This window comes from Epithele typhae, assembly GCF_022376455.1.
Source record: "Epithele typhae strain CBS 203.58 chromosome Unknown BXZ73scaffold_3, whole genome shotgun sequence".
Classification (NCBI taxonomy): domain Eukaryota; kingdom Fungi; phylum Basidiomycota; class Agaricomycetes; order Polyporales; family Epitheliaceae; genus Epithele; species Epithele typhae.
In genome coordinates, this window is record NW_025954194.1 from 1,192,318 (window position 1) to 1,208,162 (window position 15,845).

The 15,845-nt window shown below is 57.0% G+C and overlaps 6 protein-coding genes across 6 annotated transcripts; 4 read left to right on the top strand and 2 right to left on the bottom strand.

Moving 5' to 3' along the window:
• Positions 1–24: 24 nt before the first annotated feature.
• Positions 25–2,182, bottom strand: BXZ73DRAFT_39781 (general amidase; the record flags this gene model as incomplete). Its single annotated transcript, XM_048018451.1, has 8 exons — positions 25–161; positions 222–364; positions 424–722; positions 869–1,262; positions 1,323–1,465; positions 1,523–1,635; positions 1,689–1,848; positions 1,907–2,182. 8 exons carry the CDS (start codon positions 2,180–2,182, stop codon positions 25–27), a joined length of 1,665 nt encoding a protein of 554 aa, XP_047882763.1.
• A 1,011-nt stretch (positions 2,183–3,193) lies between these two features.
• On the top strand, positions 3,194–4,141 carry BXZ73DRAFT_87312 (40S ribosomal protein S3; the record flags this gene model as incomplete). Its single annotated transcript, XM_048024513.1, has 4 exons — positions 3,194–3,334; positions 3,394–3,602; positions 3,656–3,868; positions 3,922–4,141. 4 exons carry the CDS (start codon positions 3,194–3,196, stop codon positions 4,139–4,141), a joined length of 783 nt encoding a protein of 260 aa, XP_047882764.1.
• A 1,115-nt stretch (positions 4,142–5,256) lies between these two features.
• Positions 5,257–7,955, top strand: BXZ73DRAFT_96897 (polysaccharide lyase family 8 protein; the record flags this gene model as incomplete). Its single annotated transcript, XM_048027195.1, has 8 exons — positions 5,257–5,438; positions 5,494–5,600; positions 5,652–5,848; positions 5,912–6,261; positions 6,314–6,464; positions 6,517–6,560; positions 6,618–6,783; positions 6,834–7,955. 8 exons carry the CDS (start codon positions 5,257–5,259, stop codon positions 7,953–7,955), a joined length of 2,319 nt encoding a protein of 772 aa, XP_047882765.1.
• A 370-nt stretch (positions 7,956–8,325) lies between these two features.
• BXZ73DRAFT_39964 (uncharacterized protein) lies at positions 8,326–9,195 on the bottom strand (the record flags this gene model as incomplete). The annotated part of the gene is made up of 4 exons (XM_048018481.1): positions 8,326–8,408; positions 8,469–8,813; positions 8,865–8,933; positions 8,985–9,195. 4 exons carry the CDS (start codon positions 9,193–9,195, stop codon positions 8,326–8,328), a joined length of 708 nt encoding a protein of 235 aa, XP_047882766.1.
• Positions 9,196–10,124: 929 nt separating this feature from the next.
• Positions 10,125–12,248, top strand: BXZ73DRAFT_87315 (general amidase; the record flags this gene model as incomplete). Its single annotated transcript, XM_048024514.1, has 9 exons — positions 10,125–10,412; positions 10,464–10,623; positions 10,679–10,791; positions 10,843–10,985; positions 11,042–11,415; positions 11,472–11,518; positions 11,575–11,873; positions 11,929–12,071; positions 12,130–12,248. The coding sequence occupies 9 exons, from the start codon at positions 10,125–10,127 to the stop codon at positions 12,246–12,248; spliced, it is 1,686 nt and encodes a 561-aa protein (XP_047882767.1).
• Positions 12,249–12,509: 261 nt separating this feature from the next.
• BXZ73DRAFT_96900 (Mpp10 protein) lies at positions 12,510–15,172 on the top strand (the record flags this gene model as incomplete). Its single annotated transcript, XM_048027196.1, has 6 exons — positions 12,510–12,684; positions 12,746–12,777; positions 12,810–13,683; positions 13,749–14,183; positions 14,237–14,742; positions 14,795–15,172. 6 exons carry the CDS (start codon positions 12,510–12,512, stop codon positions 15,170–15,172), a joined length of 2,400 nt encoding a protein of 799 aa, XP_047882768.1.
• Positions 15,173–15,845: the final 673 nt, after the last annotated feature.

Here is a 15,845-nt window from a genome sequence, read left to right on the forward strand (position 1 = left end):
TACGAATGGATCCTACACTACCCGTCATTTCTTCACGACTCCGAACTTGCTTTTGAGTGCGTTATCGACAATCTCGGTCATTGCAAGTACCGCTTCCTCCTCCAAAGTCTGACCCATAAGCTGCAAGCTGACGGGAGCGTTCTTGAAGGTGTCAGGATGGTCTGCAGCAATGGCATTAGAGTCGGCAACACACTGCAAGCATCATGAACCCTCGTGCTTACAGAGGTTGTAATTCTCTTCGTCTGTCGGACTCATGAAGGTCTCCCTCTTTTGCACAGGGTCTTGGACGGGGTCAACCGTAGTGACCGGGAACACGCAAGCTGGGTAGTTCATGATGTTACCGAGCACGGTGTACGTCGCAATGCTTCTCCAGGATACGGTTTGATCAATAGGGTCGTAGCATCGAGAGTAGACTGAACGTACATGCTCTTGCCATGAGGCGGGGCAGCGGACGGCGCGACGGGTAAGATGATTGCGTCGACCGGGCGTCCGGTCCCCGTCTCGGCCGCGCTGGCTTGCCACAGAGCGAGGTACTCCTCGCGCAGGGCAGTGCGCTGCTTGTGCAGTTGCCAGTTCTCGTACGCCGAAATGCCTGCCGGGTAGCCCATCCCCGTGTCGACTGCTTGGGCCCCGGGCATCGCCATGCTCTCAATGCGTGGCTCGCCGCTGGCCGCGGTGACCGCATCGATATCTTCGAGTGCGCCAGCGAGCCAGATGGCAGCCTAGGTTAGTAAACAAAAGCGAATCAATGCGGTGCGCGCGGAGCAGGTCGATGTCCACTTGCCCCGGTCGTATAGATGTCCATTTGCTTGTATGGTTTCCACGGGATCACTATCATGGGAGTGAGCTCTCGTCATGCATATGCCACGAAGCACGAGCGAAGCGCACCTTTGTGGCCAGCCGCGCGCAACGCGTCTGCCGTCATCTTCATGGCGCGTTGAAGGGGAGGGTGGGGAAGCACGATCCCGTCGTCTTCCATAAGGGCGAAACAAAGCTGCTTCCCGAAGCCGTGATCGGCGAGCTGGTACTCCTCCTCGATCCATCGCTTCCGGACAACGAGCGGGTCAAGGAGCCATGGCTGCTGCCCAATGACGGCCTTCATGAACGCGCGGACTCCAGAGAGGCTGCCGGATATCGGGCCGAGTACGGACGGGGCCGAGTCTTGGCCCATGAGGCTGTTGACGCATCCAGAGTAGGGGATGCGATGGTAAGAGGGGCGGAGACCATAGAGTCCGTTAAAGGCGCTCGGGTATCGGACGGAGCTACAGAGAGACAAGGTTAGATTATGTGTGGAAAGAAGCAAGAGCCTGGCGTGTTCCTACCCGCCGATGTCAGACCCGATGCCCAGAGGAGTGCCTTTCATCCCACCGAGCGCGCCCTCGCCGCCGGACGATCCACCGCATGTGAGCGTGCGGTTGGCGGGGTTGGAGGTCCGACCAAACACAAGGTTGTACGTCTCTGACCACTGAAATGTATGGCGTGAGTGAACGCAGCCGCTGAATAGCACCAATTTAAGTCGAACCATAAGAGTCTGTGGCACGTTTGTCATGACGAATGGCACTGCCCCGCAAGCATACAAAACTTGGGTCATGACTGCATCTTTCTCAAAGTATCGACCTATCCATGAAGCGTATCCTGGGAAACTCGTCTGGTCAGGCCTGCCCTGTCAGCGAAGACACTATACTCACCCATGGTACATTCGAGGCCTTTGATAGGGATTTGGTCCTTGAGTGAGATCGGGAGACCATGCAACGGGCCTACCACCTTGCCGGTAGTCTTCAGATGCTCGTCGAGTTCCCGAGCCCTCTGCAGGGCACGATCGACAAATATCTCAGTCAAGCAATTGACCTATAACGGCAAGAGGTCAGTGAGCGACCATGGCTGCAAGCAAGGATGTTGAACGTACCAGCTGGTGTGCAATGATAGCTCGTTTGTAGTATGCAGTGGTCACTTCCACAGACGACCACTCCCCAGATGCTAGCTTGGCAAGCAGGAGCTCGACGTCGACCGCGTTCGTGATCGTGATCTCCCTCTCCGATAGTACACCGCATTGGGGGCTGTCGGGGAACGTCCTGACATCGAGCACATCAGGGGCCGGAGGCGACTTGAGCACCCAGTCGAGCGGGATGGCGGCTTGCTGCCTGAGCTTCTTGTCCGCGACGAGGTCCTGCCAGCTACCCATGGCCGTTCGTGTCGAAGAGGTGGGGGTGTTGATAGCGCCCTGCGGAAGCCAGATGGCTGTCTTATACAGCGAGTGCTAGTGCTCGCATGGGCACGCTGCTCTCTCACGACGGTGGCTACCAAGGGACCATACCAGACCATACCGGGTTCAAATTCAGGACACCAATCCACTGGACCTGGAGATATCTGCTGGAAATGCAATGAGCCGTAACACCACCGGGTAATGAGTAAAGCAGAGAGCCATGGCCGTCCCCATATTACAAACATAACCTCGACCACCAACTCCGCAGTGACAATAAAAGTGACAATAAACATTACGATATCACCCTATACACGCAACTGTGATACATGCAGCTACTTGACTTTACATCCGCATATTCCGCGCCCCACCCCACAGCTACTGTGTAGAGATGATACACATGAACCTACGGAGTCACAAAGTCAGCTTGAGGATATAACGGAAAACGACATGATAAGCTCAGAAGGTCATTCATGTCATCGAGACCAAGCAAGGCAAGTGCCAGGAAGCAAGGGATCGAATCGACTAAGAGGTGCCAGTTACGGTTGAAGACACAACACTCTTCATAGCGGACACGAGAACCGCAACGAGACAAACTCACCAATGCAAGCGTGAGATGTGCAGACTGCGTCGTAAAGAGGGAGAAGGGAGAGCACGAGAAAACTCGATGCGTCCGCGGCTGAAATTTATGCTACTCTCGGCGCTCATTGGTCGTGGGAGTTAATTACCATATGCAGCCTCCCAGCATGGAAGTCGTGCCCTGGCTGGAGTCTCGTGCCAAAGCCTCAAGAGCTACATCCTCGGCGCGTCCACCGTGAAGCAACCCCCCTCAGTGAGTGTCTATCCAGTACGTATGGTTTCTAGGTCATGCCTTGCGGATTCCTAGCGCGGTCAGCGTTGCAGAACCGGATGGATGGATGAGATTGGTTTCGGATGACGCTGAGAACTGCGCTCACATCACTTGTCCTCCATAGCTCTCGCCTCAAATTCAAGATGGCCAGCCAGATTAGCAAGAAGCGCAAGTTCGTTGCAGACGGTGTCTTCCGCGCCGAGTTGAACGACTTCTTCACCCGCGAGCTCTCCGAGGAGGGCTACTCCGGCTGCGATGTCCGTGTGACCCACGCTCGCACTGAGGTGAGTGCTCTTGCGGTCCACTATGCGGAATGCACTTCGAGCCATAGACCCACCCCCAGATTATCATTCGTGCCACCCACACCCAGGAGGTCCTCGGTGAGAAGGGCCGCCGCATCCGCGAGCTCACCGCGCTCGTCCAAAAGCGTTTCAAGTTCCCCGACAACTCCCTCGAGCTCTACGCCGAGAAGGTCCAGTACCGTGGTCTTTCCGCCATCGCCCAGTGCGAGTCTCTCCGCTACAAGCTCCTTGGTGGTCTCGCTGTCCGCCGGTACGCACATTCAGCCAACGCTTCCCCCTGCCGTATTCTGATTCGGTTTGAAGTGCTTGCTATGGTGTCCTCCGTTTCGTCATGGAGTCCAATGCGAAGGGCTGCGAGGTTGTCGTCTCCGGCAAGCTTCGTGCGGCACGTGCCAAGTCCATGAAGTTCACCGACGGCTTCATGATCCACTCCGGTCAGCCCGCCGTTGAGTTCGTTGACTACGCCGTCAGGCACGTCATGCTCCGTCAGGGTGTCCTTGGTATCAAGGTCAAAATGTACGCTGTTATTTTGTTTTACTGTGAAGAAGTATTCTAACCTCGGTATCTAGCATGAAGGGCTGGGACCCCGAGGGTCAGCTTGGACCCCGCAAGCCTCTTCCCGACTCTGTCCAGATCCTCGAGCCCCCTCTCGACAAAATCGTGGCCGAGCCCACGTCCGAGCAGCGCGAGCCTGCAGTCGTCGCTGCACCGCCGCCTGCGGCGGAGGAGACTGCGTACCCCCCTCAGGAGGGCTACCAGCAAGGTTACGAGCAGACCGCTGCGTTCTGATCTTATGTCGATTTGTATGTCGTACGTTGCTCGTTATGCATCCATGGGACGACCCCTGTTGTACAACCTGGCTTGCCCGACGAGCCCTCCTTCAGTCTCGGTTCACATTGACAAAGCCAAATAAGTGGGTTTAATTTGCTTTGGATCGTGAACAATGTCGCTCAAGCAAGCTCGCTGACGTCTGACTCGAGTTCCGGGAGGACGTATGTCGAGGTCTAACAATTGTTCCGTTATGTTCGAAGCGAGTCATCACACAGGGGCGGTGGAAAATACCCTGAATGAGCGTTGGGAGTCAAAATTTCCCCTTGCTATGATCGCCAATGGTCCAAGTCATTTGTTGTGCGACTAGTTATATATAACGAAATGACATATCGGCCGTGATACACACGACGCCCGTGCTAAACGGTGACTAGAGATGACATGTACGCGATGGACCCACAACTTCCTGTGCCTGTACTGTCAGTGGCCCCGAGTGGTGCCGGGGCCGTCTGCTAGCCTTTTGAGCCCGTTTCGCATGAGAGCCAGGTTTCGCCGGGCGCGCGGCTCGTGATCAACGCTGCCGCCATCCCACGCGGGCCTCGTCTTCTTCCCAACCTGCTCCTCGCCACAACTGGCCCTCTCTCCGATGCAGCTATCCGACATACCACGCGGCACGTAGCGTTGCGCGCACGGTAGCCCCCAAATTAGACACGCTTCTGTGCAGGAACACTCGCGGAGCAATGCACCGAGACTGCCTCAGAGTCTCCTCCAAAAGGCGATACGAATGATCCAAGATCCAGCTCTCGCTCTGTGAGTCGCCTCCAGGTCTTGTGTATATTTTTCCTGATCACATAGGACCAGTTTTCTGTTCATGGCAGTGCATTCCGTATTGTACGGAGTTACTCCAGCCCTGTGCCTGGAGAGGCCTCCGACATCATGCCCAGAGCCACTGCAGGGAGTCTTGCCGGAGAATCGCGTGCGCGAAGGTGGACGACCATCTGCATCGCGGATGGCGCCGAGCTTCTTTGCACATTGGGCATTCTCGGGGAAGACCTTTGGAAGTATAAAAGCACCACCATGCCCCCCATGCCTCGTCAGGTCTCGAGCCGTTCCTCTGATAGCAGCCGGTGCTTGATATGCGCTATCTCGCCATCCTTCCTCTGATTGCTTCGGCTTCGCGCCTTGCGGTTGCCATCCCTGCCGATACCGCTGCTGTCCGAGCGGCCTCTACCGCGGACGACGATATTGACACCGTCAAGGAGCGCAGGTTTGCCACTATTGTCGGCGCGACTACCGGCGCAACCTCGATCCAAACTTGGTGAGCACTACGATCTCACGCTATACGGTAGCATTGATCCTCACACTGGTATTAGGCTCTCTACCCAGTCTGCGGACGGCTCTTGGCCTGATGTCGACTATACTACTGGCTGTAACGCCCCGACCGCCAATTGGAAAGCGGAAACGCACTGGTCCCGCATATGTGAGCTTTTGTTACGCCACGGTCTGTAGCCATGGACTCATAAAAGCGTAGTGACATTCTCTGCGGGTTGGCACGGCGGTTTCAAGAACGCCGCCCAGTGGACACAGGACTCAACGATCCGCGCGGCGATTTCGTCGGCCATGAACTTCTGGTTCGAGAACGACTTTCCGATTCCCGCTTGCCTTGACCAAGGCGGCACCGATGCATGCCCGTGTGGGTCCCCGGGCTGTGGAATACGAACTGGTTCAGTAATGTACATATTCAGGACATATATCACAAACGTATGGGTTGATCTGACTCGTCTCTCACAGGTCGTCGGAATCCCGACCTCCGTCGGTGAAGCATGTCTGCTCTTGGGCGACTCTTTGATAGCCACTGAACTCGATAATTGCGTCAAGTTCACCTCGAGGTCTTTCGCCACCTTCGATACAGGCATCGTCGGTGTCTCGAACATCACCGGCGCGAACCTGCAAGACATCGCTAGCATCGGCATCGATCAAGGTCTTCTTCAGGGGAACGTCTCGCTCGTCTCTGCCGGCTTCGACCACGTGCATTCCGATGCTCTCATCCAGAATGGTACCAAGGCCGACGGTATCAGAGCGGACGGCTCCTTTGGGCAGCATGCCGGAATTATTTATAATGGCAATTATGGGAAAGACTAGTGGGTCGTCTGCGTTCAAATATGCGTATATGCACCAACGGATGACGTTCAGCGAAAATGATTTGTTCTCCTTCGAAATTGAAGCCGCAGGAACCCAGTTCCAGGCCAGCGACGCCGCAAGGTCATCTTTGGAGACATTGGTGGATGCCATTCAGTGGATGATCTTCCGGAACGTCTTCACTAATGTGCTGCACTGGGATTTCGTGAGTGTATACAACTTTCCCCCTTGATTTCCAGTATTGATAGCTCGTTCAGAGCGTGCTGGGCAGGTTGATGACGGATCCTGTCTCCGATAACCAGTAAGCACGGATGTGTACGATGACCTAACAGAGCAGTGGCTGAAGCCCCCCTTACAGCGCATCGGCCAATATCAAGACCAATCTTACCCAGATACAAGTCATCGGAGAGCTCTGGGATTCGGACGTCTTCTCTGACGTCTTCAACAACCTGAACCTGAACACAACGACGGCGAACTCCGGAAATCTTATGGGAAGCCGTGTTTTCTTCGCCAACGATTACTTTGTATGTCCTTTCCTCCTGAACCGATCGCCTTCTTCTGAACATCGTACTAGGTTCAGCGTGGACCTGGCTACGTTACCACTCTGCGTATGTATTCCAAGCGGACCCAGAACACCGAGTGCACCGCGTCCGCCAACAACTTCGGTTTCCACCTTGCGGACGGGACCGTATACACCCACATCAACGGCGACGAGTACGAAGACATCGTGGCCGCCTGGGACTGGAACCTCATTCCCGGTATTACCGTCGACTACGGCGGCACCGTCCTCTCGTGTAGCATGACGCGCAAGACAGGCACACAGACGATGGTCGGTGGTGCGACCGACGGCACCGTCGCCGCGGTCGCGATGCGGTACGAGAACCCGATCAACAAGAGCCTGAACTGGCGCAAGACCTGGCTCTTCCTCGACGACGATGTCCAGCTCGTCATGGTCGCCCGCGTCTCGGTCACGAACACATCAACGCCCGTGCTCTCCGTGCTCGACCAGCGCAAGCTCTCCGGTAGCGTTTTCGTCAACGGCGCCGCGTCCACTGGCGGAAACTTCTCGCACCCGAGCACCCTCTGGCATGGGGGCGTGGGCTACGCCTTCAACACATCGAACCCGGTCACGCTCACCGTCGACGCGTCGACGAAGACCGGCAACTGGAGCGCGATCGGCGCGTCCTCCGCCGGCGCGATCTCCGTCGACATGTTCACCGCCTACCTCACGCACAACGACCTCTCCGCGTCCATCGCCTACCTCGTCTTCCCGGGCACGACCGCGTCCTCGTTCGCGAGCAAGGCCGCCACGGCCGCGCAGACGCTCGCCGTCATCCGCAACGACGGCTCGATCTCCGCGCTGCTCGACGCCGCGCACGGCCCGACGGCGTACGGCGTCTTCTGGGACGCCACCGGGGGCGCGTTCACTGTGCCCGCCGCGGCCGCGGGGGGCGCGACGATCAGGCTGACGTCGACGGGGAGCGCGAGCGTGATCGTGCGGATGGACAGCTGGGAGGTGACAGTCGCGGACCCGACGCAGCTGCTCGCCAGCCTCACGCTCACGTTCACGCTCGGCTCGGGCTCGGCGCCGGCGGGGTGGGGTACGGCGAAGACGAAGACGCTGAGCTTCACGTTGCCGTCGGGTGGGCTCGCGGGGGCGAGCGTCACGCAGACGCTGCCGAGCTCTAGTCTATAGGCCTGGCGGCGGTGAGGAGAATGTGGGAACATTGGATTCGTAAGATTGTCTGTGCCTCGGTCGGTTCATCTGGCTCTCGTATCGCTCTCATGGTTTGTTCTTTACGACTTCTTCAATGACACTCATGCAATGACACACCGGCTGTAATCGAGAAAATCGGGAGGGAAAGACGCGCTCCATCTCTGGCGAGAGCATTATGTATATCGCGAGTGAATACAAGGTACAGGGGAGTCGTATCGATACAGTAAAGGAGTGCAGAACCGCACCAGCAGCTCAAGGTATATGTATGTATGTCCGTGATGTCCACGACTCATGAGGCGAGTCCTTTTCTATGCCCTTGTAGAACGGAGGAGCTCGGGAGCACGCAAACTCACGCCTTGCCAGCAGCGACGTGGAGCTTAGCCAGAGAAGATACGACAGGGACAGCGTAGAACGCAAAGCCTACCCAGGCCACTGTAGAGCGTAGACAGTCAGAAACCACGCTACACACCGCCCAGCTTCGGCGGAACTCACTAATGAAGCCGTTGGCGGTCGACGCGATAAGCTGCGGGGCGTTGGAGCCCTGTTCGAAGATGTCGCGGTTGAAGTCCTCGACGGCCTTGCCGAACCACATGCGGATGACGAGGAAGGAGACGATGCCGATGAGGAAGCCGAGGAGGCCGATCCAGGCGGTCGCGCGCTGCACAGCGGGCTTGTCGAATACGTTGCCGGCCTTGCCCATCTTGGAGCGGAAGGTGGTAAGGGTGAAAAGAATGAAGAAGATGATCGTGAACGCGAGGGAGATGGCGATGAACACGGGCGTCGTCGCGGTGGGCGCGGAGAGCAGGTCCGGCGCGCTCTTGGGGAGCACGGAGAGGTCTGGGGCACAATAAGAATGGGTGTAGATGAAACGCGGGGATTGCGACGTACCGTAGGTGGGAGAGACGGTGGGCGCAGTGCAGGTCAAAGGACCACCATTGTTGGGGCGCGTGCACGAGCCTAGAGGGAAGTTAGCGAGGGAACTGACGTCGTCAACGCAGAAAAACATACCGAGCGCGCCCAGGAAGACCGAAGGCCCATCCACACCGTCAGAAGACCTAGAGTCTGTGAGGGCAGTAGATGGGGTGACCGATAGAAGGGAGACTTGACCCGGGAAGAGAATGACCGGAGCCAGGTAAGTGAAGAGGATGAGGATGAAGGAGGTGAGCGAGAGGAGGGGGATGAGGTAGAGGTTGACGGCCTTGGTGACTCCGTTAAGCATCGTGAATAAAGCGTGTGGGCAGGTGCGAGTGAGGTGTGCAGAGAGTCGGGTTTCGTGGAGGCAAGTGAGCTTCTAGCTGAAAGGTCGTGAAGAGAAGAGAGCGAGTGGAAGGCCTGCCTGCAGAGATGGAGAGGGGGCGAGAGGTCGTCAAGAGACAATGGAGAAAAGTGAGACGCAAAGAGAGGCCTTAAATATAGGGTCGGCAGAAGGTCCAGACAGGCGGTGCAGAGCAGGGGAGCATCGTACGGAGCAGGCGAAGAACAATAGAGGACAAGGATAAGCGTGAGCGAGGACGACAAGTGTGGGGTCGACGACGGGGGTGGCGACACCCTTTGTTCCAGTTCGGTCCCAGGCGCTTATGCCCCGGACAACAAACAGGGCCGGCCAGGCTCTTCGCCTCCTCTTCTGCTCTGCCTTTTATGTCACGTTCTATTTCCATGCCTGCTGCCACTGATGCGCCTTGTACATTGACTCTGTGCCGGTGTGCGCTCGGGTGGTCGTCGAGGTGGTCACGGACATTACGCACGGTGGGCCGCCACCAGCTGACTTGCTCTCGAGCCTTGAACCCAGGTCACCGGTGCGGTGCGGCCCCCGCGTATGTGAAGCGTCTTCTTATCGAGGCACCGCTCCTCGATGATCCTCTTGGGTGGCTCGGGTGAAGCGTTGAACATTGAACCCGAGACGTCAACTGTCCTCTTCATCTGGACTCGATCAAGTCAGCTGGAGCTTGATCATGTTCCAGTTTTTCACCATGCATCGTGACGTTCGTTTGATCCAAGTCCGTGCTAGTATCCATAGGCACGCGTTGAGAGCCTCTGGGAATTTCAGTTTCAGGCAAGCACCATATATATACCTACCCTCTTATCGCGCTCTCTGTGCCTTGCTCACCTCCTCCCGCAGCCCACACCTCTCTCTCATCGAAGATTGCCATGACTGCGCCGCCGGCAGAGATGGGGGAATGGAAACGTCATGTCGCCGACAAACTCGAGCGGCGGAAAGCTTCTATACCCAAGGAATGGCTTATTCCAGCGATACCCGACAATCAGACCGACGTATCGGCCGTCCCATACACTTGCGGCCTCCTTACAGAGAAGGAGATTGAGATCACGGATGTCCCCGACGTGTCTATCCTTTTACAGAAGCTTGCATCTGGAGTATGGTCCGCAGTGGAAGTCACGACGGCTTTCAGCAAGAGGGCCATCATCGCCCAGCAAGCGGTGCGCGATTTGAAGTCTATCATCGGTAAACTCACACTCACCGGAACGCAGGTAAACTGTCTCACGGAGATCTTCATCGACAAGGCTCTGGAACGTGCGGCAGAGCTAGATGCCTTTCTTAAGGAGCATGGCACCGTGATGGGTCCACTTCACGGCCTTCCTATATCCCTTAAGGACCAGATCTGCATCAAAGGATTAGAAACTACGATGGGTAGTTATGCCCTCCTCACTCCGTTTACTCTTAGCACTAATATTGTGTGAACTAGGCTACGCTGCATGGATCGGTAAAGTCGCAGAGGATGACGCCGTACTCGTAAAGTTGCTCGTCAAGGCGGGGGCGGTCCTCTTTGTCAGGACAAATGTCCCTCAGACACTGATGGTGCCGAATTTTCTCCAAATAAAATGAACGCACGCTCATGTCTCCCTATAGTGGGGAGAGACCGCCAACAACGTGTTTGGGCGCACACATCATCCTTTGCATCGTCGATTCACCCCTGGTGGATCGTCTGGCGGTGAGGGTGCGCTTATCGCGATGCATGGCAGTGTATTGGGTGTCGGCTCTGACATAGGAGGGTGGGTCACTCATACTCAAAGTTTGCTACGGGTCGTTTCACCGACATTCTGTTCAGCTCCATCCGTATCCCGGCGTCCTTTTGCGGTCTCTATGGATTCAAGCCATCCAGCAACCGCCTTCCGTCGTATGGTATCGTCAACTCGCTTGATGGTCAAGAATCGGTCCCATCTTCGCTCGGCCCACTGAGCATCTCTCTCTCGGGTGTCTCGACACTCGTGCGAACGATCATCGAGGCAGAACCATGGCGGTACTGTCCGAACACCGTCCCAAAACCGTGGTCCCAAGACGAATTCGAGTTGAAGGGTCTTGGCGGAGGGAAGAAACTTTGCTTTGGCATCATGTGGGACGAAGGGTCAATGAAACCTGTCCCACCTATCCAACGGGCGTTGGAGATGACCAAGAAGGCCCTTGAAAGCGCAGGGCATACTGGTACGTGCTCTCCCACTGACAGAGATGGTTCGTTAACGTTGATACCATGCGTCTAGTTATTGATTGGCAGTCCTTGCGGCATGCCGAGTATGTTACCGTAGCGGTGAGTCCCCAATACGCACTGCGCGGGAGGTCCTCACTCACCGCTGTTCCGTGAAGCGTTCGGCTTTCCTCAATGACGGCAACGACGACTTCAACGCCAGTATCATAACCGGCGAGCCTCTAATTCAGTCCATGAACCCCGACGAAGACCCCAGCTATGTTGCGCCATGGCGTGTGCCTCGGCCGAAGGCCACCGCATACGAGATCTGGCAGTTGAACAAGGAGCGACGAGCGCTCCGAAAAGCGCTCCTTGATCGCTGGGAGGCTACTTCCGCGCAGACGGGCACTGGCCGTCCGATCGACGCACTCATCTCTCCCGCGGGTCCTTACACTGCCGTGCCTCACGGGCATGTTAGGTATGTGGTGCAAAACGCCCTGCATTGCCCAAAACCATGACTGACATTGTATCAGGTCGTCTGTCTATACCATTATCTGGAACACGATGGATTACCCCAGCCTCGTCTTCCCAGTTACAAAAGTCGATCCTGCTCTTGACGCCAAACCGATACGCGAAGACTTCTGGAGTGAAGATGACAAGTTTGTGTATGATACTTGTAAGTGGAGCTGGATCGAGGGGAATGCGTGCTAATCTCATGCTAATCGTACTCTCAGACGACGCCGAGAAGTTCAACGGGCTCCCTGCTTGTCTGCAAGTTGTCGGCCCTAACTTGCACGAAGAGCAAGTTTTGGGGATCGGTGCCGTGGTGGAGGCTGCGCTGAAGGGAATCTGAGTGGTGTAATCTTCATGGCATGTTGTACTTTATCCACGTGTACGCTTTCTTTACCCCCCATGGCTTGCTCGTGAATAAGCAGGTGTGTGTAAATATAGTAACGAGGTGGTGAACGGAAAGTTGAAGCCGTTGGACAACACGAACAAACAACTGGCGTCCGAATTCGGATCCAAAATTATTGCACTGTAGGCGCCTGCCTGAGCCTGCACCACTCTCCACATACAGTCCTTACCTCCTCGTCTTCGGCCCTTCAACCGCAATATGTCGGCTGACGCTCCCGCCGACCCGACTAAGACAGCAGCTGTTGAACGGAGGCTTCCCCTTCAACTCGAACATCTTTCAAAGCTCATCGGAGAACAGCCCGAGGCCCTGGCCACAGGGAGCGAAGAGTTCCGCCAGGCCGCCCTAGACGCAACAAAATGGGTCTACGACCACGGTGCGTACCGAACCTGGCACTCGCGCGTGCTTTCCCCTGTGTGCTCACGGCCCCAACCCAGCTCTCTCCACCGAGCACCCCGCCTCACATCAGGTGAACAACCTCCTCGCGTCCATATATCCTAGCCAGGCTCCGCAGACGCGCGCGAGGGCCGCCGCCGCCGCTGCTGCGGCGCGACCCCACCCCCCTCCACTCCGGCAAGCGGCAGCAACGACCGCAAGCGGAAGCGCGACGAGCCGGACGGCCCCGCGCCCACGCCCGCACGCCCCGCGGCCCCGGTCATGCAGGAGACCCCGCTCGCGGAGCTGTTCGTGCAGGAGATGAGCGACGAGCAGATCTGGGCGCAGCTGGAGCTGCGCGCGCGCGGCGTGTGCGAGATGCTCGAGTACGCGCTCGACGGGCCGATACGGGTCGACGCGGACGAGGACGAGGGGGGCGGCGTGGGGGGAGAGAGCGAGAGCGAGAGCGAGGAGGATGAGCTGGACGAGGAGGCGAGCCGGCGGGAGCTCGAGGAGATGAAGGCGGCGCTGCTCGCGGAGGGGTGGGACCCGGCCGACCTGGAGAACCTGGAGCTCGCGGGGTCGGAGGACGAGGAGAGCGACGAGGAAGATGGAGACGAGGAGGAGAGCAGCGAGGAAAGCGAGGAGGGCGACGATGCGGACCTTGGGGAGGGCGTGGAGGAGCTGCGGGACCCTTCCGACGACGACTCGGACGACGACGACCCGGGGCTGGATCTGGACGAGCCGTCTTTCTTCTCTGGAGGCCAGCGGACGCTGAGGTTCAAGCGGAAGAAGGGCGGGCACCCCGAGCTGGACGACGGCTTTTTTGACCTCGCGGCATTCAATGCGGAGATCGAGGCTGCGGAGTCCAAGCACGTTTCGCGCGGTAGACTCAGCCAGGACGACGAGGACGACGATGACGATAACGAGGAAGTTGACCTTTTCGCACCGGTTGACGGCTCAGCGGCATTTGATGAAGAGGATCTTGAAGGCGGCGGAGGTACGTGCAGGTTTATTGTTATCTGTCGTTGATTCAGATGCTCATTTCCGTTTTCTCGCGTTCAGAGTTGCTCTACAAAGACTTCTTCGACCCTCCCACAGCCGTTAAGGCCCCGAAACCCAAGAAGCCTTCTAAACCTGCTAGTGGGGCCGCTTCAACAGGGAAGGTTCGCTTTAACGACCAGGTCAGGGTGAAGAAGATCAAGGCAAAGGGCAAGAATCTCCCTGTTTCAGCCATGTTTTATGAAGAGGAAGAGGAGGACGAAGGCGAAGATTCTTCATATGTTGACACGATAGGTGATGATGACGACAACGACGACGACAAAGAGGACGAGGATGAAGATATGTCGGCGGAGGAAGATGAAGATAGCGACGACGACGAGTTGGAAGAAGAGGATGAGACGTCAATAGAAGACGAGGACTATGATGACCTGGCGACGATACGGCGTACAAAGGATGATCTCCTCGCTGACGATGACGAGGAGGAGGACGACCAGAAAGGTGTGTCCATTCAGTGTATTGTTGGCCTGGCCTATTGCTGAACGATCTTTCAGGGATGTCGACGCATGAAAAGCGTATGGCGACACTGCGCGAAGAGATCGCGGCGTTGGAAGCTGAAAACATTGGCAAGAAGGATTGGACTCTCATGGGCGAGGCGACATCCAAGTCGCGACCACAAAATTCGCTTCTTGAAGAAGACCTGGAATTCGAACGGGTGATGAAGTCCGTGCCAGTCATCACCGAAGACGTTGTTCACAGCCTCGAAGAGCGGATCAAGGCTCGCATCCTCGAGGGACAGTTCGACGACGTTGTGCGGAAACGTCCAGTTGACGACAAGCCTTTCCTCCCGTCACGCTTCTTCGAGCTTCAAGACTCCAAGTCGAAGCAGTCGCTCGCGGAGATCTACGAAGACGAATACACCGCGGCACAGAGCGGTGGCGTTGCGGGGCAAGATCGCGACGGCAAGCTCCAGAAGGAACACAAAGAGATCGAGAAGCTTTGGGAGAATATCTGCCACAAGCTGGATGCGCTGTGCAACGCTCACTTCACTCCTAAGGCTGTAAGGATCATGTCCACTCATCGCTCGTATAAATCACTGACTTTCCTCGTAGCCCAAGGGCACAATCGAGAGCGTCTCCAATGTCGCCGCCGCGAGTTTGGAATCTGCACTCCCGACTATGATGGCTACTTCGAGCATGCTCGCTCCAGAGGAGATCTTCGCACCGTCATCACGCGACTTGCGTGCGCGCAGTGAGCTCACGCCGACTGAGAAACGCGCCCTCCGGAACAAGACGAAGAAGGCAAAGAAAAAGACCCGCGACGCGATCGAGAAGAGTGTACAGAAGTTCGGGCGGCCAAAAGGCGTCGGCGACGTCAAGCGGCAGAAGGAGGCTGCGCTCAAGACACTGGTCAAGAACGGGAAGGGTGTCACGGTGGTGGGCAAGAAAAGCAAGGAGGCGGAGGGCAAACGCGCACGAGGCAAGTCATGATTCGGACGGCTGGCGAGAGTCGCCTGCCTACCGTAGTCATATCCTCTCTGTTACCTCATTGCTCTCTGCCGCTGCTGTACTTCGACAAATGTGCGACCTCGTGTGTTGCACCCCTCGCGCGTGGTGACTCGCTCTCAGCTCTGCCGGTGGAACGCTCCGTTCCACCGTAGTTTCAGCTCGGCAAAATTATCCGCCAGCCATCCGTTCCGGGTGGTGGTGTAAAGCGCAAGTCCTGCATATCATGATGTCATTGGAGGAGTAAGTACGCAGGCGCCACGAGCCGCACATCCTGATCCTGCTTTCATTGGCCCTCGATCGAGGCCGTTGACGTTGCACGAGCTTTTCGGGCCTGAAGGCCTGAGGCTTGAGACCTGCCTGGATCGCCTCTTGGCCTTTGCCTCCGACAACCAGTTTGCGGATGCCCTCCCCTATGCATATATCCATGGTACCGTCGGGTTGGTAGTGCCATGGCCGTTTCCCTCGCCGTGTTCACATGCTAACTAACTCCCCAGCGCAGAATCCCCTTTCACGAAGGAAGAGTTGGACGAAGCAGGTCTGGGGGCGAAGGTGAACATCGCAATACGCTTCTAGGTCTGCCGAGTCATACTGACAGCCTTCTTGGAGGCGTATCCAGTGTCGTTCTCCAGACATTAGAGATGATGTCGATGCATCC